Here is a 24,155-nt window from a genome sequence, read left to right as displayed (position 1 = left end):
ATCAAGGTCTGGCAGCAGCTTGGTGGGCATACGAAAAGGCAGCCACAGTCACAATGGGGTATGGAATTGGCTGGACAATATGTTAGGAAGATGGGGGGCTTGGTTTGCTAAAGCTGGAGTTGTGGCAGCCATGACAATAACCATCCTGGGATTAATATTTTGCTGTTTTTTACCTGTCCTGAGATCTCTCCTTGCTAGATTGGCAGTGCGACAAATGGTGACACAAGTGACAAGCAACCCACGTTTGGGAGGGACAACTAAGGAATGGGGAAACATTGAACTGCCCCCGCTGGATGAATTCGCAATGACCCTGGTCGAAATTGAAACCTGTCAGTTTGCGAAATAGCTGCACTAGTGGAGGATCGTTCTACAACCTCACCGATGCCTACGGAGACCAAGAGACTTAGTCTGTACACAGGAATCAGTCTTTTTCCCTTCCCTAGACAAGGGTGGGAAGGTTTTTGGCTGATGACTGTTAGGGGCAGGCAATCTGGGGGAGCAACCTAAAAATCAGGACTTTTGCTAGACAAGCCATGATAAGACTAGAATGGGGACATTGATCCCTGGCCAAAGTACTTGGCTCCCCCACGTTGCCTACAAGTGTGATTAAATATGTGCATGTGAACAGGGTCAAACAAGGGGGACTATCTGAGCTGGCCTTGGTAATTGGAATGAGACTAGGGGATAGTCTCAAAGGGGGGATATGTAAGGAAATTTGTACTCAATATGTAAGCATGTTAGTACTTAGAGAATTTGTACTGAACAATTGTACCTAAACTGGGTATGAAATATGGAATCACGGATAGTATTAGAGTGTCTTCCTTGAAGTAGAATTAGGATGGGTAAGTAGAATTGGGATGGGTAATCAAGTATAGCTGATTTGTAACCTAATATAATCAAGTGTAGCAAATGTGATCAGAGCAGGAGACCCAGAGAAGTAGTATAGCAGTTACTTATTAGCAAATGCAAACAGCAGTCACTTGGGGAGACAATGGGTACTATACAGCTGTCCAGCTTAATATATGATTGTAACAAGCAAGAAAGAATAAAGTGAGCATGTTTTTCTTCACATTCGGCCTAAGTCAGCTAAACCACTATTGTTGTACAAGCAGAGTCGTAAAGATAAGGGCAAAGGATGTAACTACCATGGTTTCGAGAGGAAAAGAGACGTAACAATGGGTGACCAATCTCAAGCAAGGTAAATAAGGGGTCAGTACAGAAACAATGGTGGCTAAACGAGGTCGCATTGTAAAAGCGAGATAAGAATCTTGAGATATGGAGCTGAAATGTGCATAAAAAGACTGTAAGCCGAGGGCTCTGTGGAGTGTTCCGGACCTCCCGGCTTTATTTCTCTTGTACTGGAAAATAAAAAGTCTACTGCTTGGAGGATTACAACTCAGACTCTCTGTTTCAATCGGGTTAAATAAGTTGTCGTCCTGGGGAACCACGACAGTCTTCCTGGATTTTGGACATAGAATGTTTCAGTATCTGAGAAGTTGCGAATGGTGCTGAACATTGACAATCAGTAGCAAACATACCCACTGGAAAGAAGGTCATTGATGAAGCAGCTGAAGATGGTTGGGCCTTGAACACTGTCCTGAGGAACTCTTGCAGTGATGTCCTGGAACTGACATGATTGACCTCCAATCATCACAACCAGCTATGACTCCAACCTGCAAAGAGTTTCCTCCTGATTCCCACTGACTCCAGTTTTGCTGGAGCTCCTTGATGCCACATCCAGTCAAATGCTATATTGATGTCAAGGGCAGTCACTCTCATCTCACCTCTGGAATTCAACTCTCTTGAACATGTTTGAGCCAAGGCTGTAGTAAGGTCAGGAGCTGGACAACCCTGGTGAAACCCAACTGAGCTTCAGTGAGGAGGTTATTGCTGAGCAACTGCTGCTTGATACCACTGTTGATTATCCCCTCCAGTATTTTATTGATGACTGAGAATAGACTGATGTGGTGGTAATTGGTTGGCTTGGATCTGTCCTACTTTTTACGTACAGGACATATCTGGGCAATTTTTCACATTGTTGGGTAGATCCCAGGAGAGTGTAGCTTACTGGAACAGATTGTCTCGGGGTGCGGCAAGTTCTGGAACACGGATCTTCAGTAGTATTGCCAGAATACTGTCAGAGCCCATAGCCTTTACAATATCCAGAGCTTTCAGCTGAATTCTGAATTGGCTGAAGACTGAAATGTTGGGGGCCTCCAGAGGAGGTCGAGATACATCATCCACTTGGCACTTCTGACTGAAGATTGTAGCAAACGTTTCGGCCTTACCTTTTGCACTGATGTGCGAGCTTCTTCCACATTGAGGATGAGGATATTTGTGGAGTGTCTTGCTCCAATGAGTAGCATTCATGACTGAATGTGGCAGGACTGCAGAGCTTAGATCTGCTCTATTGGTAGTGGGATTACATAATTCTATCACTTGCTGCTTATACTGTTTGGCATGCAAGTAGTTCTGTGTGTAGCATCACCAGGTTGACACCTCACTTTTGAGTATGCTTGGTGCTGCTGCAAGTATGCCCTCCTGCATTCTGCAATGAGTCAGGGTTAATCCCATGACATGGTGGCAATGCTAGAATGGGGAATATGGTGGACCATGATATTACATATTGTGTTTGAGTACAATTCTGCTGCAGCTGATAGTCCACACCGTGCAGTCTTGAGTGGCTAGATCTGCTCGAAGCCTATTCTCTTATACAGTGTTAGTGCCACACAACACAATAGAGGACTTCCTCAATGTGAAGATGGGATTTCAATTCCACCGTTACTGTGTAAAGGTCATTCCTCCCCATACTGTCATAGGCAGATGCATCTGTGGCTGGCAGGTTGGTGTGGGTGAGGTCAAGTATGTTTTTCCCTCTTGTTGGTTCCCTTGCCACCTGCTGCAAATTAGGTTTAGCAACAAGGTCCGCTAAGACGGCCAATTTGTGAAGGTGTTACTGAGCCACTCTTGGTGATGGATGTTTAAGGCTGTAACACTGAACAGTGGGATCTCATGTTAAATAAATGCAAAGTTTGAATTGCAAAGAGATGATGATTGGTTCAGCTTAAGTAAGTAAGTTTATTCATTATTTATTAGTCACAAGTACATTAACACTGCTATGAAATTACTGTGAAATTATCCTAGTCCCTACAGTCCAGCACCTGTTTGGATCAATGCACCTATCCAGCACATCTTTCAGAATGTGGGAAGGAAAGGAGCACCCAGAGGAAACCCACACAGAAGCAGGGAGAATATGCAAACTCCACACAGATAGTGACCCAAGCCAGGAATCAAAACCGGGTCCCTGGTGCTATGAGGCAGCAGTGCTTTGTAGGAACTGTGTCATTTGGGGGTGAAAATGAGTGTCAAAAAATGTGAAGAACAGCATGTTTGCAGGAAAGATTTGTACTTGAGAGAGTATACTATTGTGGGGAAATGGTGGAGGAAGGCTGAGGGTGACTTTGGTGGACAAGCTGGCAACTAGCTGTAAGTAAATGTCCACAAACAGCTTGGGAAGAAAGATGACTTTTAGAAGAAGAGAAAGGTGACAACATAGGATGAATTGTATTGCAGACCACATGGAGTGCACAACCTTTTACATGAGCAAAGTGGTGCAGCCTAAGGGGTCAATGGATCAAAATCATCCTCTAATAGGGCAAAGTTAATTCCTTAGCCAGTCATTTAATTTCTCTCTACATGCAAAGCTGCTAACATGAGAGGGTGGAAACAAAGGGCAAAGAAATGGAAACAAGTGTCACAGGTAATTCTAGTTTTCCATTTCTAGAGTACAAACAATCATACATGATGGGGGTAATTATCCCACCTGCCACAGGATTTTCTGGTTTAGGGGCGAGCGCAGCCAGAAAATCCCACCCAATGTCCTGAAAAATATGTTGGGTTAGTAGCTTTCTCACAAGTGAGGGAGTACACTTATCATAGACATTCAATGGCAAACCAGTTCTACAATACTGGATTTTGAACTGATCTTGCCAGTGTTAATCCAGTGACTCTCAAAATGGCTCTCAGCCATAAGTGAAAAGTGGAATTTGACTGTGTCACTGGGACAGTCAATATGGCTAATGTACTAACTGAGAATTTTACATCTAACTTTACCAAAGAAGAAGTTGCTGTCAAAGTGGAGGTAGATGAGATTCTGCTTGGACACAAACTTGAGGAAGAGCTGGCTGCATTTAAACTTGATAAGTCATCAGAGCCAGATGGGATATAGCCAAGAATGCTGAGGGAAGTAAGGGTGGCAATGGCACAGCCACTGGTCATAACCTTCCCATCATCCTCAGTTTTTGGGCTGTTGCCTGGGGACTTCAGTTAGACAAACAGATTGGATTAGTATGTCTTGTTATCCTTCATGAAGATAAGACTGAGAAGAGATTTCATTTCAGTTCAAAACTTGGGTGTAGTCTTACCTGAGTAGATGGAGAGAAGCTTTTTTTGCATACTGAGTGGTTAGGATCTGTAAGGTGCACTGGGTACAGATATAATTGGGCTTTTGTAGTGACTTCAATCAGGCCATTTGAGGTTGGCCTGTTGGAGTATGAACTCCCTGATTAAGGATCCAATTGATGGGCCAATCAGACAGTCTTTGCCTTATACTTAGCCGGGTGTGTCAGTTTCTCTGACACCCCCAGAGAAAGACTGCTAACTGATAACACTCTGTATGCTGCTGTTGAGTTTGAAAATAAAGGGATTTCAGTGAAGGGACTTCTGTCTCTGAAGACATAAATACAGCTTTCAGAAGGAAATTCAATAAATCCTGGTAAAGAAAGTATTTACAGGATTACAGACAAAGCAGAGCTGATTTGCGTTTGCTGAGAGCTGGGATGGATGCAACAGGCTAACTGGTCTCCTTCTGTGCTGTAATCATTCTATGATTCATTCCTTGTGTAACAACTGTTTCCATTTACCACACAAACAAAATGAAAGAAGTTAAGATGGCAGAATGAGTACTGCACAAAGGAGGTGGAAGGCTTGTAGACTAGTTAATGCTAGAAATCATAGTGGTGCAGAAGTAGTCAGTCATAATGCAGCTGTGAACTGAATGATAATATTGTCTATCCAGAGACCACTGAGAATTTTTTCAAAGAATTTATTGAGTGTAACTCTGAAAGGTAGGATGGAAAGCTGAGGAAATGTGCTAATTGCAAAGAGATGAAAATTGCTTTAGCATTGCAAGGTTTGGAGTGAAAGTTAGTGTCAAAAAACATGACGAGGAGCATGTTTGTAAGAAATAGTGGCAAACTGTTTGTAGTTGAGAGAGTTGTAGGGAAGTAGAAGAGGAAGCTGAGAGGGGTTTTGGCAGGACACAGTGGCATCTAGATGGATGTGAATGTCGACACACAATTCAGAAAGAAAGATGACTTTCAATGGAAGAGAAAGGTAGCCACAGGCCATGAACTGCATTGTAGATCATGTGGAATGCACAAATTTTCATGTGAGCAGAGAACACGCTTGACTTATAATCCAGAAGTCAATGGGTCAAAACCATTCTCTACTAGGGTAAGATTAACTTTTTTTCCAAATCATTTCATTTCTCTGTGCATTCAAAGCTGTTAACCTGAGAGACTGGAAGTAAAGGGTGAAGCGATGGGAACAGATGTTACAGGAAATTCCAGGTTTCCATTAATAAAGTATAAACATTCAAATGAGATGTCATGGGAGGAAATGCAGGCAAAGTGTTTTTTTTTTTCACAATTGAGGGTGATACACTCCCCACAGATATCCAATGGCAAATCAATTCGGCAACACTGGAGTTAGTGTAATTCCACCGACTCTCAAAATTGCTCTCAACCCTGACAGGTGGGTGGGCACTCTTAACAAAGTAATTAAATAGCCAACCAGTTCTGCAACAGTGGTCTATGAACTGGCTTTGTCAATGTAATTTATTGGTTCACAAAATTACTCTGACCACTTAAACAGGAAGGCGGAGGTTGACATGTCAAGCAGCGGGTATGATGGAGGTATGGAATGAGTAAAGAGATAGTGATTGAATACTGGATGAGCTAAAAATTGATAAACTGTTGGTATTAGAAACATTGGCTTTATATGAAGTTGAAATATTTCCAGAAGCTGATGGGATGTATTGGAGAATATTGACTGAAGTAAGCATAGCATTTACACAAATCCTGACCATAATCATCCTATCATCATCATCAGACGTGGGGTTGGTTCTAGATGACGTCACTTGTATGGTTAGGTTGATGAAGGTGGGACTGTTGACCTTCAAAACAAGGAGGAGAGTAGATATGAAAGAAGTGTTCAAATGAGCGGGGGTCTTGATAGAGTTAACAAAGAGTTTTAAGCAGTGGACCCTGATTTAAGGTGATTGGAAAGGAACCAAGGGTGGCAAAAGGAAAAACTTTTTGCACAGCAAGTGGCTAGGATCTAGAATGCTCTGGAATGAGGGTGTGGTGAGGCAGAAACAGTTTTGCTTTCAAAAGGGAATTATTTAAGGACCTTAAGAGTAAAAATTCATTTGGTTACAGGAACGGCTGGTTCATTGGCACTAGCTGGATTGCTTTTGGGTGTCGTTACAATGATGTCATCAGAGATCTTGCTGTCTAGGCTGATACTGGAGATGAGGTGGTTGGACTATGAAGAGAGACTAAATAAACTGGGTCTGTACTCATTGGAGTTTAGAAGGATGAGGGGGGATCTTATAGAGACGTATAAGATAATGAAGGGGATGGATAGGGTAGAAGTAGAGAGATTCTTCCCGCTCAGAAAGGGCAGCAGGACTAGAGGGCACAGCCTCAAGATAAGGTTGGGGGGGCGGGGGGATGCAATTTAGATCAGAGTTGAGGAGGAATTTCTTCACTCAAAGGGTGGTGAATCTCTGGAATTCTCTGCCCATTGAAGTGGTGGAGGCTACCTCGCTAAATATATTTAAGTCACGGGTAGATAGGTTTTTGATAGACAAGGGAATTAAGGGTTATGGGGAGAAAGCAGGAAAGTGGAACTGATCCACTTCAGATCAGCCATGATCTTATTGAATGGCGGGGCAGGCTCGAAGGGCTAGATGGCCTACTCCTGCTCCTATTTCTTATGTTCTTTTGGAAAATTTGCTTAGAACCATAGAACATTACAGAACAGAAACAGGCCTTTTGGCCCTTCTTGGCTATGCTGAACCATTTTTTCTGCCTAGTCCCACTGACCTGCACCAGGACCATATCCCTCCGCACCCCTCTCATCCATGTATCTGTCCAAGTTTTTCTTAAATGTTAAAAATGACCTTGCATTTACCACTTTATCTGGCAGCTCATTCCACACTCCCACCACTCTCTGTGTGAAGAAGCACCCCTGCCACCTCCTCCTCCCCCCCCCCCCCAAAATTCCCTTTAAACTTTTCCTCCTTCACCCTTAACCCACGCCCTCTGGTTTTTTTCTCCCCTAGCCTCAGTGGAAAAAGCCTGCTTGCATTAATTCTATCTATACCCATCATAATCTCATACAACTCTAGGAAATCTCCCCTCATTCTTCTATGCTCCAGGGAATAAAGTCCTAACCTATTCAACCTTTCATAAAATCTCCAATACATCTTTCTTACATTGTTGATAACTGTAAGGCAAAGATCAATGTGAGTGATCCAATGGCCTGTGTTGACTGTATGAGGCCTTATCCAGGGATGGGTACTGTGCTGATTGAGGGAATCTCTAACCAGTTCCATGTTACAAACCCCATCCATCAAATAAGAGGGTTTGAACTAATATGGTGACAATGTTCTTTGCTAAACATGGTCAGGACAGGCCAAGGCCCCCGTGCAGCCAACCTCCGCTACTGGGGCCTCCATACAAATCCCTTATGCATCTTCACAGAGACATAAACAATGCTGCACACTACTGAGGAGTGTCAACTCTACAGACTAAGTGGTGAATAAATCACTTTAAATTGAGGGGGCTATGGATTGGTTCAGGAATTTGTATTCGCTAAATGAATTGCATCCCAAAGAATAAATTTGTCAAAAAGCAGGGAGGTGGAGGCAGTCACTAGGGCTTTGAATATAGCAAGAACAGGACTATCGTCATCTCATGATCCAGAACAAAGAGATATAAATCCAAGCATCATCCACTGAAGCACAGTGGCCAGCTATTTCACTTACTCCTCCCATGTTGGAAACATCTGAAAAGATCAAATTGTTTTCTCAAAGACATGAGGGGAATTTTACTGTCCTGCTCACCATGGGAATCGTAGCAGGTGGGAGGGGCCGACCATGCAAAGGTCTGTTGACCTTGGGTGGGATTTTCCCGTTTTGGGGTGAGCACAGCTGGAAAATCCTGCCCATAATGTATATCATCATCATTGAGGCAAAACTCGTTGAAAAGTGAATATCTGGAGATCAAAGCGGGCATGGCTTTGCTGGGGCAAAATCTGAATCCACTGAGATTCCCCTCAAATTTACCTTGTATTGGAAATCTTGATCTAATGTATTGATGTTTCTTACACATGTTCCTCTATATCCCAGAAGCCGTTGCTGAGGGGGACTGAGGCATGTAGGAATGGGTGTCATTGGACAATGTCTATGACTGTTCCCAAGTGACCGCCCTTTGAGATTAGGCTTGAGTTCTGTTATCTGACGTAAATGAGGCAATGAAAAAATATTGTCATTGCTTTCAGAAGAATGAATTGTGATTAAGGGGAGGTGTTGGCCTAGCGGTATTACCACAAGACTATTTATCCAGAAACTCAGGTTCTGGAAACTTCTGGGGACCTGGGTTCGAATCCCACCATGGCAGATGGTAGAATTTGAAATCAATAAAAAATATCTGGAATTAGGAATCTACTGATGACCATGAATCCGTTGTCAATTGTCAAAAAAAACCCATTTGTTCACTAATGTCTTTTAAGAAGGAAATCTGCTGTCCTTACATGGTCTGGCCCACATGTGACCCCAGGCCCCATAGCAATGTGGTTGACTCTTTACTGCCCTCAGACAATTAGGAATGGGCAATAAATACTGGCCGGTTAGTGATGCCAATGTCCCACGAATGAATTTTTTAAAAAAATGTGCTCGGTTACCTCCTAATTTGAGGTCAAAATAATTTTGTTGGTGCCTTGGCCTTTGGTTAGACGAGGTCCTCTGACATGTCTCCATTCCATGTTTCAACCAGCATCGTGGAATGAGAACCACTGGGCTGGTCTGCAGACATGGGCTGCCTGTTCCAAATACTGAAATGACTCTATTCTTGATATTTGGAAGGAGTCATCAGGTTTGAAAAATGACAGGCAGAATTACTGCCCTGCTGCATTCCAGAAAAGATCTGTGCAATTCTGAAACCCCTGAGTGCATCAGTGTTAAATTTGACTGATGATCTTTCATTAGCTTATCCACCTGAAACATTAACTCTGCTTCCCTCCACAAATGCTGCATGATCTGCTTCCACAATATTAGATTTGGGTTCACTTTATTTCAGCAGATCAAAGGGTGAGCAGTCACGCTAATTGAAGTAACCCAGAGAATAATGTTGGTGAAGGAGTACTGGGCTGATGAATAATGTACACATTTATGCAGCTGTTAGACAAGAGGATACCTCAGGCACTCAGGTATGATCATACACACTTACAACAATGACAGCCTGATGTACTATTTGCTGTTACAAAGATGTTTCAGTGGGGTTATCTTCATGATGATGAACAGTCTTTTGGAGACACGCATATACCTCCTCCACCTCCTCCTCTCCCATGGCTAGGCCTCTCTGGATGACAACAACGTGGCATGCAGTACAACAAAGAACAAAGAACAACCCAGCACGGGAAACAGGCCCTTCGGCCCAACGAGCCCGCGCCGCCGCATCCTCCGACACCTACCCTGCCCTGCGTGTCTGCGAGTGGAACCCCTAACTTAGCCAGATTCAGGGGAGAATAGTGTCAATTTGGAAACCAAAAAGTAATCCCACATTGAAGTTTTCAATTATTTGGCTTTTTAACAAGCTTTTAAAGTTTTTTTTCAATATATTTGGGTGCTGGGCTTTGATTGCCTTCATTAGCACCTTAGTTTCTGAGTTTGGGCAGTGCTATCTTATAATATATTGATACATCTTTCAATTTGTTTCAAATGCCTACAGTATGCACAATTATATTTCTGGTGGCTCATTGGCTGTCCTTGTATCTGCATTTACCTATTATTATAAATCTACAAGTTAGGAACAGGAGTAGGCCATTCAGCCCCTCCAACCTGCTCCAGATGGTTGTACTAATTGTGGCCTCAACTCCACTTTTTTTTCCTAGCCCCAGATTCTTTGAAACCCTTGTCCATCAAGAATCTATCTAATTCAGTCTTAAAAATATTCAAAGACCCAGTCTCCATCAATCTCTGGGGAAGAATGCCACAAACTCATGACCCTCTGAGAGAATAGAAATTATTCTTTTTGACGTCTTAAATGGGAGACCCCATGCTTTTAAAATGTGCCCACTAGTTCCAGTCTCTCCCAGAAAGGGGAACATTCTCTCAGCCTGCCAAGTCTCCTCAGGATCTTATGTGTTTCAACAAGAGTGCCTAGCATTCTTCCATACACCAATGGATACAGCCCTAACTGTCCAAGCTCTTCTCATAGGATAACCCCCCCAGCCCAGGAATCAGTCAAATGAACTTCCTCTGAACTGCTTCCAACACAATTACATCCTTTCTTAAGTCAGGAGACCAAAACTCTCCACCGTACTCCAGGTGTGATCTCACCAAGCCTCATACAATTGTAGCTGAACTTCTCTACATTTATATTTCATTACCCTTGCAATAAATGACAATATTTAATTTGCCATCCTCTTGGCTTGCTTTACCTGCATACTACATTTTGTGATTCTTATACCAGGACATCCAGGTGCCTCTGTACCTCTCAGTTCTGCATTTCTCCCCATTTAAATAGTATTCTGCTTTTTGATTCTTTGTGCTAAAAAGGGCAAAATTTGCATTTTCCCATATTATACTCCATCTACCTTTTTTTTGCCCACTCAAGTAACCTACCTAAATCTCTTTATAGACTCTTTATGTCCTCTTCAAAATTTACTTTCTGACCTACATTTGCATCATCTGCAAATTTAGTAACTATACATTCGATGACTTCATCCAAGTCATTAATATAGATCTGCACAAAGATGGTGACAGGTCAGAAGATTGGAAAGAATATTAAAAAAAAGACAAAAAAATTGATAAGGAAAAACTAGAGTATAAGGGAATGCTAGCTAGTTATATAAAGGTAGTAAGAATTTTTATAGATAACTAAGAGTTAACAAAGTGAGCACTGGTTCGAAAGAATTGATAATGGAAGGCAGGGCAACAATGGATGAATTAAGCAGACATTTTGCATTGGTCTTCACTACAGAGGACCATCCCAGAAATAGTTGTACATCAGGAAATGGAAGGATAATGTAACATGGTGCCATGGTCACTTCATTCATCCATCCTCCAACCACCACTTTCACCCATACAAGTTGCAAGCTCCTTGAAACTGTTGGACAATTGCAATCGCTAAGGTTCTTCCTCTTCTAACTTCTGAATCCCTATACATGTCTCACTCACAGTCAGATCCTTCTATCCCGGAGAATGGACCAAAACACTATCCTGAGGAAGACAGTCTCATGATAAAGAGTGTCCAGGGAACTAGCCAGCTTCTTGATGTGTCACAGTATGTGCAGCTCTGCCTCCAGCTCAATGACTCCTCCGTTCCTCAAGCCACAGATGCTGCAGACACGTTTGCCCTGGGTCACACTGGCATCCAAGAGCACCCACATTCTGCAGTCACAGCATATCTCTATTCATGGATGGCACAAACCAAGGTAGAGGTGTCTCCTAGAAGATATTTTTCAGCTTTGCTTCTTTTTCCAAATAATGCAAGCACCAAGAACTTCCGTAAAATAAAGGATTCCTGACTGCTGATTAATGGGACTTCACTTGAATAATTCCATTGCTGATCACGGATTGAATTCTTATAGTTCATTACTAATAGGGCTGTGGTGTCAAACTGGTCACATGGGTTTCATTCATTAAGTTCTGAACAATCCAGCAATGTGGAAGAATTTCAGTATCTTGTCAAAATGGCCAGTAGTTTACCATGACGAACTTCATGAAGTTGATCTGCCCGATATATAACAGCTCATTGATCTGCCTGATGTGTCTGCACCACATATTAACTGATGTTGCACTTACCTCCTGAACCCATTTGGGAGGTGCTGGAGATAAGACTGGTCAGATGTACGGCTCATTCTAGCGGGAACGTTTACCCCATTTTCGGTCACGGGAAGGCAGAAGGGCGGCAGTGGGTAAGGAATCATTTTTTGATCTCATGCTATAACTGTATGACTTCACCTCCACCTTGTGGCAGTCTTTAGATTGCAGGATTATTCAACACTGAATTTCTCAATGAGTCTATTAATAAATATACTTTATTAACATAGACAGGGACACTCTGCCACCTACTGGTGTTTGTCTCATACAACATGAATACACATATTTTGTCAGCCAATAATTTGAATATTCCACACTGCCTTGAATGCAAATGTCGTTTGCAATGTAGTATTTTATCAATCTAAATCATTTATTCCCTGCAGTGCAGATGGAGGCCATTCGGCCCATCCCCGTAACACTGATCTGTGCCATCTCCTTCAGCCTAACAAATCAAAGTCACCATCCTTCCCTATTTCTATGTAGATTGAAACAAGCACAATCCTTCATATCTCACAGCTTTCCATCCATTGAAGCAGGAGGACAAAGCACGTACATCTGTCAGGCTCACGGGATTCTCAATGACACAAGATGCAATCAACAGTACACATATGGTTCTGTGGGGTCTGCATTTTAACATGGAAATGTTCCATGATCTCAAGGGCTGCCAAGCCCAGGACTTCACGTGACAAAGGAGCAGCTCTGAAACCTTGTGATTTCAAATAAACCTGTTGTACTATAACCTGGTGTCGTGCGATCTCCCATCTTGTCCACTGTCGTCTAACATTGGCACCGCCACATCATGCAGCAGCAAGAAGATTTGTGGAGCAAACCACTGGCTTCCTGAGCCACAGGATCAGCCACCTGGACCACCTGTAGGCACCAGAGCACTCCAGCACACACCAGAGCCATCTGCTGCACCTTAGCTCTCATGAAGGTGCAGCCATTGCCACCAGGCATTTGGAGACCACCTCTGGAGGAGAAGGAGAAAGAGAAGGAGGCATCGGGGGCCTGTTCACATTGGACACAGTGTGAGAGCCGATACTCGTGACGTCACCCCAACATCATAGTTGTTTCACAATTCCAAACTAGTTAGAGTGAAGTTCTTTACAATAATGCTCGCACAGGTTCAATCCATGTACTAGCTGAACTAGTTAACATAAGAACATAAGAAATAGGAGCAGGAGTAGGCCATCCAGCCCTTCGAGACTGCCCCGCCATTCAATAAGATCATGGCTGATCTGTCGTGTCTCAGTTCCACATTCCCGCCCTCTCCCCATAACCCTTAATCCCCTCGCTTATCAAAAACCCATCAACCCACGTCTTAAAAATATTTAGCGAGGCAGCCTCCACCACCAACGGGCAAAGAATTCCAGAGATTCACCACCCTTTGAGTGAAGAAGTTCCTCCTCAACTCCGTTCTAAACCGTCCCCCCTTTATCTTGAGGCTGTGCCCCCTAGTCCTACTGTCCTTTCTGAGCGGGAAGAGCCTCTCCACCTCTGTCCTATCCATCTCATTCATCATCTTATACGTCTCAATGAGATCTCCCCTCATTCTTCTAAACTCTAACGAGTACAAGCCTAGTCTATTCAGCCTCTCCTCTTAGCTCAACCCCCTCAACTCCGGTATCAGCCTAGTAAACCTCCTCTGCACTCCCTCCAAGGCCAAAATATCCTTGCGTAAGTACGGCGACCAAAACTGCACACAGTACTCCAGCTGCGGCCTCACCATTGCCCTATACAGCTGCAGCAAGACCTCCCTACTTTTATGTTCAATCCCCCTCGCTATGAAGGCCAGCATCCCATTCGCCTTCCTGACCACCTGCTGCACCTGCAGGCTGGGTTTTTGTGACTCATGCACAAGGACCCCGAGGTCCCTCTGCACCGTCGCCTGCTGCAGTTTTTCGCCACATAAGTAACAGTCCTTCCTACCGTTATTCCTACCAAAGTGGACCACCTCGCACTTGCCAACATTAAATTCCATTTGCCATTTCCTGGCCCATTCGCCCAGCCTATCTAGATCCTTCTGCAGACTCTCCACACCCTCCGCGCAATTTGCCGTTCCACCAATCTTGGTGTCATCAGCAAATTTCGACACCATACACTCGGTTCCCTCCTTCAGATCATCTATATAAATGGTGAATAGCTGAGGCCCCAGCACCGGCCCCTGGGGCACTCCACTAGTCACCAACCGCCAATCCAAATAGCACCCATTAACCCCCACTCTCTGTCTCCTATTTGACAACCAATCCTCTATCCACGCTAACACCCTACCCCCAACTCCATGCCCCCTGACCTTCTGCAATAACCTCTTGTGAGGTACCTTGTCAAACGCCTTCTGAAAATCAAGAAAGACCACATCCACCGGCTCTCCTCTATCCACCGCCCTAGACACATCCTCATAGAACTCCAGTAAATTTGTCAGACACGACTTCCCCTTAACGAAACCGTGCTGCGTCTGCTCCATCAAGCAATTCCCCTCAAGATGTCTTGCTATTTCCTCCTTGATGACGGATTCTAACATTTTACCTACAACAGACGTTAAACTAACCGGCCTATAATTCCCTGCCTTTTTCTTGCATATCTCTTTTACTTGCCCAGTTATTATATAAAATAACCATAATTAGCAATCCCTATATGAAAGGGATGCAACATAAAGACAGAAAATTTAGGCTGATGCTCCCTGTTCGGAACTGAGGAAGAGCTACACTGTCACACATACTGATGTTTGGGTAAGGGATAAAAATGAGTGCCAACTGTTCTTTCAGATCCTTCAACCAATATCACTAGAAACGGTTTATCTTATCATTACCTCACAGGCCAAGGAGTGGTAGTGTAGTGATCAGTAATCCAAAGTAATTTAGAGATATAAGCTCATATTCCAGCATCTGAGTTATTTCTTAGAATCAAAGAATCCCTATAGTGCAGAAAGAGGCCATTTGGCCCATTGAGTCTGCACCAACCCTCCAACAGAACATCGTACCTAATTCTACATTTGCCCCGCTAATCCCCCTAACCTACATCACTTGGGACACTACAGGGCAATTCAGCATGGGCAACCCACTTAAGCTGCACATCTTTTGGACTATGAGGGGAAATTGGAGCATCTGTAGGAAACCCACACATGCAGGGCGAAAACATGCAAACTCCATACAGTCACCCAAAGCTGGAATCAAAATGGGTCCCTGATACTGTGAGGCAACAGTGGTGCCACCATGCCACCCTACCTTTCAGTGCAATTAATTAAGTAAATCTAAAATAGAACGTTAAGGTGGAATTTTCCCATCATGGGAATCGTAGCGAGCAGGGGGCGAACAATGCAAAGGTCTGTTGACTTTGGGTGGGATTTTCCAATCTTGGGGCCAGCGCAGCCAGAAAATCCCGCCCCTAGTCTCAGTAATAGTGACTATGGAATTATCAGATTGATGTAAAAGCCCATTTGGTTCACGAATGTCCTTTCGGGAGCAAAACCTGCTATCTTTGCCTACGCTAACCTAAATATTTGTCTTGACCCACAATAAAATGGTTCACTCCTAACTGCCCTCTACCAAGCAAGCCACCCATTTAAAGGCAATTAGGAATGGGCAATAAATGTTTCTTTGTTAGTGATTTTTATATCCCGCAAATGCGAATTGCTGTTTGCATCACTTGCTGCCAAGTTTGTATTACAACAGGGTCCACTCAAACTTTAAAAGTATTTCATTGGTGTTTTGGGATGTCATGAGGTCATGAAAGTTTATATAAATGTAACACTTTCTTTCTTATAACACAACTCACAGAAATCAGACAGCATGATAGATACTGTTTATACAGAATTCCAGTACAGGTTTCCTACCCGGAATCTTGCATAATGCACCCGATCCATTTATCTTCACACTTGCAATCACCTGCAAGAAAAAAGTAAAACTACTTATATCAATAATTATATATGGTATTGTTCTAATAATTTCAAAGATTAATACAAAAAATGGCATGCTGCATCTTAAAAGTTCCTTTTTGTTTAAATATGCAGCATTCATTTTTGACAGTTTGGAATCAGTTTGCAAAAAAAATTGTTCTCTTTCCAAGAGAGTTCAGTAATAAATCTCATATTACTAGTCTTCACAGCACTATCGAGAAAACTGGATAACAAATCAGAGCTTATTATTACTCATGTAATACACGAATCTTGATTTTAGACGACATAATGGAATTTACGATTCCTTGCAATCACCAAATGAGTTAGGACAAAGAGCAAAGAATTCAAATAACAGTCAATGTTGAAGCTCTTGATTCACATCCAGATGTAAGAATTGAACTTTGGTAATGCACATCATTTGTCTATAGATGTCGCACTCTCCCTGGTATTGACATCTTTTCATTGAGACAGCCTTGGCTTTCCCCTGTGACAACTCCTATCTTCTGAAAAATTTTCAACATTGTTTATCTGTTATTTCCTTTAAATCAGTGTTTGCCCCATAAATTTGACCACTGGAGGTGAGGACAATGCATGTTTTCCTCAAAGTGTGTTAGAAACACTGCACACATAAAAATGGGGATTTTTAGCTCCTCACATTTACGCAGCCCATTTAGAGATAAATGTGCATGTGCTCTCTCACCAGTGTTACTGAATGCTGACATTTAAATAAGTAGTGCACACCATACATAGAAGATTCAATTCTGTACTTATTGTAGTCTTTATCGATATGTGTTGTTATGAATTTGCATGTGTGGAGTTAAAACTGTGGTGTTTGAAAGTGTAAATATTGAGAAGAAATGCTGAAACCAAAAGAACAACTCATTTGGCATTGTCTCTTTAAAAAGCACACGTCTGCCAGTAGATTTTAAACTGCAGCAGCAGGTTTGCAACATTTGTCTCCAAAGCAGCAATCAGGATTCCTACATAGCAAAAACAGGCTTTTGAATTGAACCAATGAGCTTAAAGCAAGCACACAGAGACACAGGAACAATGAAATTCAAATGTGAAGTTTGTTGATAGCCTCAAGCCATTCAGATTGCAGAAATACTGTGAGGTAATTCCAAGTATATAAACCCGGACAAGGGGGGATAACAGAGTAAGTTTGCCACCTCGTTAGTTGGAAGGCAGGGAGGCGAGGCTCTCATATAGAATCCTGCAGTTATATCAGAAAATCACCTTCTAAACTGAAGGTAGCAGCTCAGAAAGTATTCCAGATGAGGGCATCACTGAAAAATGTTCATACTTACAAAAGACGCCTGCTTGTATATTCTTTGAGAGTGACTGCTCTCTATAAGGATTTAATTCATTATTCCTGAATGAGTCTTGTAATATCTGATTTTATTTAGTTTGTTAATTGTTTAATAAGGTTGTCACCAGTTTTAAAAAAGGTCTTTATTTAATCGTTCATGACAGAGAGTGGCAAATCCTGCCTTAATTTACCAAAATCAGTAGCTTCCTATGACTTCACACACATTTGTATAAGATTACGAGGCAAGGTATATCCCTGTGGGTGGTTCCAAAATTGTGCAGAGGGACACATAATCCCCACGTCGTAACAGTATTGAAGTTTTGAGGGGAGGGAGGGTGTCTTCAAATTCAATTCACCAAAGATCTTTAGACAGCACCTTTAACACCCATGACCACTTCTATCTACAGGGACAAGGGCAGCAGAAACATGGAAACACCACCATCTGCGAGTTCTCCTCCAATCCACTCATCATCCTGATTTGAAAATATATCACCGTTCCTTCGCAGTTGCTGGGTCAAACTCTTGGAATTCCTTCCCGAATGGCATTGTGCATCCACCCACAGCATGTGGACTGCAGCATTTCAAGAAGGCTGTTCACTATCATCTTCTCAAGGGCAACTTGGGATAGGCAATAAATGTTGGCCAGCCAGCAAAGCACATGTCCCATGAGTGAATTAAAAACATCTGCATCATTTGTTAGACTCTTCCAGCATTATATCTCTGAATATTTTTCTTTTTTTTGTACAGTCCTGGCTAAAATTAAAAGTGAGAACGAAAATGAGTGCTCATTAAATTTAATTTTGTTATAACATTGGCCGATGCTGAAAAACAGCATGGGGGGATATTTTAACTTTCAAAAATGACTGGGGTAGATTAGAACAGGTCAAGTAGCTCAAAATGGGACATCTTGGGAGTGCTGTGGGTCCTCAGCAGCAGAATTCTTTTTAACAACAACCTGAAACCAGCATATCACCCACTCTACCATTGGATGGCACAGTGGTTAGCACTGCTGCCTCACAGCACCAAGGACATGGGTTTAATTCTGCCTTTGGGTGACTGTATGGAGATTGCACATTCTCCCCGTGTCAGCATGGATTTCCTCCAGGTGCTCCGGTTTCCTCCCACTCTCCAGAGATAATTGGGTCAGGTTGTTTGGCCATGCTAAATTGCCTCTTAGTTTCAGAGGGACCAGCAGATTAAAAATGCGAGGTTACGGGAATAGGGACTGAGTGGGATTGTTATCGGTGCAGCTCAATAGCCCCCTTCTGCACTGTAGGATTCTATGATTCTATGAAACCATCATGAATAGTGGTGGAAAATCAATCATCTGACTGATGAAGAAGGTTCCATAAATGTCACCATCCTCAATAAAGTGGGGGCAGCATGGCAGTGAAAAAGACAAAACTGAAACATTTGCCATCATCTTCATCTAGAAACGCTGAATGAATGATCCAATTTGGGCTCCTTCATCACAGGACCCCAGCATCACAGATGTCAGTCTTCAGCTAATTCCATTCATTTCACATGGGTCATCATTTTGCAGTCCCCTGCAGGCAGGCTTGCACGTGGGGGACCAGTAAAATGATGAGTGCACTTCCCACTGCCTACTCATGTGCCCCTTATCTGGCCACAATTTAATGCATGCCATACAAGGCCTCGGGTGGCCTGCCTGCCCTCTCGTCAATTGAGGCCCTTAACTTACCCCTCTTCTAGGTGCTGCACTTGGGCCATGCAGTAGCCAGCTCCAACAAGAGAGAATCTAACCATCTACCTTTGACACTGAACAACATTATCATCACTGAATTCCCCCGTTCTCATCATTCTAGGCTTCTATTGACCGTACCTGAATTGGATTCACAAAAATACTATGGCTATGGAAGCAGGTCAAATTCTGGGAATTCTGCAGCTCATCTGCAGGCCCCAAAGCCTGTCATCGTCGACAAGGCTCAAGTCAGAAGTGTTAAGGAATACTCTTCACATAGTAGGATGAGGACAGCATCAATAACATTTAACAAGCTTAACACCATCCAGGACAAAGCAGCCCAACTGATTGGCACTCCATTCACCATCATAAACATTCATTCCCTCTACTGTCAGCAAACAAGATGCACTGTAACAACTTGCGAAGACTCCTTTGACAGTACCTTTATCTTCCTGACCACCATCAACTAGAAGGGCAACAGACACATGGGAAGGCCACCACCTGCAAATTCCTCTCCATGCCACCCACCATTCTGACTTGGAACAATATCAGCAATCCTTCACTCTCACTCTGGAACACCCTTCCTAACAGCACTGTGGGTGTGCCACAGGGACTTCAGCGGTTTAAGAAGGCAGCTCCACCACTACCTTCAAGGGCAATTAGAGATGAGAAACAAATGCTTGACTAGTCAGAGAGATATCCACATTCCATGAAGAAATGAACAGAATATTGTCAAGAGCTTGCTGAGTCATTTAATTTCAAATTTTGTGACTGACTGAAAGATCTACAATTGTACGGTCAGAAGATAGTTTCTGCAATTATATAAGATAACTACCCTGAGGAAACTAGTGGACCAGAAGCCTTGTAGATAGAGTGTAAAGATTACAAAAACCGGTACAAATACAAGACCCACTTTTTAGATGAAGAGTAGAAGGAAGTACCTCACGAAGGTCTAAGCATGCACACATTAGGTCTATGCATGCGCACACTTGTTTTTTGGTCAGAGAAATTTGAAATTTATGTACAAACTTTGCATACAAAATTTATAATATATCTTTTCTGAAAATGTTCACTAGTGCCCAGCCAATGAAATGGGCAAGTAAGAAAACTGAAATAGGATTAAATACAATTAGTAGGGAAAGCGCTAAATTAGGGAAGAAAAAAATGGAAAGACAATTAAATAGTCTTTTGTGTTCCAGAAGGCAGCTCAGCACCCTCTTCTCAGGGGCAATTAGGGATGGTCAACAAATGCTGACTTTTTCAGTGATGCTGACATCCCATGAAATAAATTCTTTTCAAATGCTAAATAGTGATAACAGCATTTCTGGATTATGTGACTGCATTGTTCTTGCATTAAACTACATTTGGGTCTTATAAAAAAGCCCTCTGGGAAAAAAATAATGTATTAAAATTGTATGTTATCTCACTGCACTTAGCTCTTGAATAAAAGATTACAATTATTTTCAACACAATCCTCAGGCTCTGCTCATACATTTACTGTTCAATTCTCTGTGCCTTTTGCATTTATCATTAATTTGAACTGTATTTCAAATTAATACAGTTGTCCCTCCACTTGGTGCTCGCTTAGTTATATGTCGATCCAAATGTCTCTTTTTGTCCCTTCCTTGTCCATAATCTTCCGAGTGTTGGTTGATGAGGATTTATGTTTCTTCTTTACAACATATATAAACAAGGAAGTAAAATCCAAAAAAAGAAACAGATAATTAACTGTGAAATCCTGTCCCATTCTGTGATCATTCCCAACACACGTCCTTTCCACCACACCTTCCTGCACAAGCCTGTCCTTTACCTCCAACCTTCCATCTCCAGCGTCCCACAAACCTTTGAGGTGAAACTGCGATGAACTTGTTCTTCTTTCAATATGGCATGGTGTAGTCACCGTTCAGTGTACAACACCTCCATCCAGTCTGTAAACGTAACCCAAAGCTTCTGGTCACCTTTATCCTATTCTGAACTCTGTTCTCAGCATTGTGCAATGTTACATAGAACATAGAACACTACAGCACAAACAGGCCCTTCGGCCCACAAGTTGCGCCGATCATATCCATACCTAAAGTTGAGGAAGACACCTGAGTCACAATTAAGGACTTTTGCAGCCTTCTGGACTCAAAATTGAGTTCAACAATTTCAGATCATAATCTCTGTCCCCATTTTGTCCAGACAGGAGTCCTTAGTAATAATTCTAGTGCAATACTTCACAATTTCTACCACCTTTAGACCTATCTTTTGTGTCTTTAGCTATCCCCTAATAATTTCCTTCTACTGACAGCTGCATTCTGTTTCTTATCCAATCTTCCTGTCTTCCAGCCAATCAGAGACCTTTTGTTTTGTACTTTTACCCCTTCACATCTTTTCCTCCTTTTTCAAAAATAGAAAATGCTGGAGAAACTCAGCAGGTCTAATAACACCTGTGGAAGAAAATGGAGCCAACGTTGCAAATCTGGATAACATCCAGCATTTTCTGTTTTTCTTTCAGATGCCAGCATCCGCAGTATTTCGCCTTTCCCTCCTTTCTCAATTGCTTAAAACCCTTTACATCTGTAACCTCTTCCAGTTCTGATGAAAGATATGAAACATTTATTAATTTGTTCCAATGATGCTGCCTGAATATTTTTAGCGTGCTCTGTTCTTATTTCTGATTTTCAGCACCTGCAGTATATTATTTTCATTATAACTTTGTTTAAGGGTATGAAGAACAAATTAGAGCATTGCATTGTAGAATGGTATTGGATAATCATCATTAAAATGTGGAAAGAAATGGAACAATCATGAAAATGTTTTGAGTGGAAAAAACTCTGCAAAGTTCCAGAAAAAGCAGTATCTTGAGACTCAGGCAACAGGGAATTGGTAAAGGCGGTGCATCCCGGCTTGGGTCACTGTCTATGTGGAGTCTGCACATTCTCCCCATGTCTGCATGGGTTTTCTCTGGGTGCTCTGGTTTCCTCCCACAGTCTGAAAGACATGCTGATTAGGTGCATTGACCTGAAAAGGCATTGGAATGTGATGACTAGGGGAATTTCACAGTAACTTCTTTGCAATGTTAATGTAAGCCTTGCTCGTAACTAATAAATTAACTTAAAACTTTAGTGCATATTCTTGACAATTTATCTTATGTATACTGCTTTATCTTATATACATTGCTTTTTACTGTCATAAAAAAATGTTTTTCTTCTCCCTTGACAAAATCATATATAGAACATAGAACATAGAACACTACAGCACAAACAGGCCCTTCGGCCCACTAGTTGCGCCGATCACTTGTATACCTACTAAGCCATAGACCTATCTATAACCCCCAATCCCATTAGATCCCATATACTCATCCAGAAGTCTTTTAAAAGACCCCAGCAAGTTCGCCTCCACCATCACCGACAGCAGCCGATTCCATTCACTCACCACCCTCTGAGTGAAAAACTTACCCCTAACATCTCCTCTGTACTTGCTTCCCTGCACCTTAAATCTGTGTCCTCTCGTAGCAACCATTTCCGCCCTGGGAAATAGCCTCTGAGAATCCACCCTATCTATTCCTCTCAACATCTTGTAAACCTATATAATGCTATATAGTAGCATTAAGAAGAAAGACTATTTCAATTTCTCTGAAATAAAGATTTGGTGCACACAGGTCATATTATATTTTTAAAAAGGCAACTGCTCTTAAATGAATTAATTCACGTGTCACTGTAGGAACTTACCATTCATCCGTTTATCTGGGAAGATGCCAATGTTCTGGGCCAGGCTCTGAGCAAGTGTTACAGTCATTGCACCAACACCTCCAAACTGAAACAAAGCATCAGACATTGTCTGAAATGACTCTCCAATTGAAAACTAATCTTTAACGAACTCTTCAGTTTATTTACTGTAAATAACGTCAAGAGGAAATTGTGAGGTATTGCATTTTGAGGAGGACAAACAAAAGGCAAGTGAACACACGATGACTGCTAGGATTCTGAGATGTGTAGAATGGATGGATCTTGGACTGCATATTCACATATGCCTGAAGGTAGCAGGACAGATAGATAAGCTGATCAAAAAGCATTTGGAATACTTTCCTTTACTGACTGAGACCTAAAGCATAAAAGCAAGGAGGTTGTGCAAAAACTGCATAACATGCTAGTTACACAATAGCTAGAGAACTACATAATTCTGCTCATCATATTACAGGGAGGATGTGATTGAATTAATAGGATTACAGAGGAGATTTATGAGGATGTTGCCAGAAATGGAGAATTTTAGCTATAAGGGAAGATTGCTGAGGCTAGAGCTATTTTCTTTGGAACAGAGAAGACTGAGGCAAGATTTAATTGAAGAGTATAAAATCATAAGTGTCCTGAAAAGTGTATCGGAAGGACCTATTGCCATTAATAGTGGTGAATAACCAGAAAAGAAATATTTAAAGTAATTAGAGGAAGGATTAGAGACAAATTGAGAAGCATGTTTTTCAGGGATGGGGGTTTGGGACTCCCTGGAAGGTGCTAGGGACAGAAATACTCATTACATATAAAAACATTTGGGTATGCACTTGAGGTGCTGTAACCGACAAGGCTACAAGCCACGAGTTGAAACTGGGGTTAGGTTGGATGGACCTTTATTGGCTGGCATGGACACAATGGGCCTGTAGTGTAAGTCACTGTGTTTCTGTTGGGTTATGTAAACTGTTCCTATTGAATACAAAACAATAGCTATGGTTCAGCTGTCCATTTTACACCCAACAGATTTTCTTACGAGAAAGAAAATTTGTGTGGAATGTAAAACATGTGACCAGTCAACAGCTGTGCATTTTTCCTCTTGGCAGGAATGGTTAACATCAGTCAGGATGGGGAAGCTTTTCAATAGGCCTGCTCACCAGAACTGGGGCAGTAGTGACACGAAAGTCAAAGAGACTTACAGCCCAGTTCCAACACCCGAGCTGCCAGATGTCATCCTAAAAGGCAGCCCCCAGTGCACTGATAGGATACTTGCATGTATCAGGAGCTAAGTCTTAAAAATACATAGTACCTCCCTCCAATGGAATTGACACTCAGGATATCAGTGGTGGAAGTTACAGTCCATTGCGGCA

At 42.3% G+C, this 24,155-nt stretch overlaps 1 protein-coding gene across 5 annotated transcripts in view; it reads right to left on the bottom strand.

Annotated features, from left to right (window-relative positions):
• The window catches only part of adam22 (ADAM metallopeptidase domain 22), a 290,976-nt gene that overhangs the window by 119,613 nt on the left and 147,208 nt on the right, over window positions 1-24,155 (bottom strand). For all 5 annotated transcript variants that reach the window (XM_080210663.1, XM_080210672.1, XM_080210680.1 and 2 more), the window contains exons 13-14: window positions 22,792-22,876; window positions 16,005-16,056 (exon numbers count right to left, since the gene is read on the bottom strand). In XM_080210663.1, coding sequence (XP_080066789.1) covers window positions 16,005-16,056; window positions 22,792-22,876 — 137 coding nt within the window. The remainder of the gene's footprint in view (window positions 1-16,004; window positions 16,057-22,791; window positions 22,877-24,155) is intronic.

This window comes from Carcharhinus amblyrhynchos, chromosome 2, assembly GCF_965287045.1.
Source record: "Carcharhinus amblyrhynchos chromosome 2, sCarAmb.v2.hapA, whole genome shotgun sequence".
Classification (NCBI taxonomy): Eukaryota; Metazoa; Chordata; class Chondrichthyes; order Carcharhiniformes; family Carcharhinidae; genus Carcharhinus; species Carcharhinus amblyrhynchos.
The sequence above is the reverse complement of the archived record's forward strand: the minus strand, read 5'-3'. Positions and strand labels throughout refer to the sequence as shown.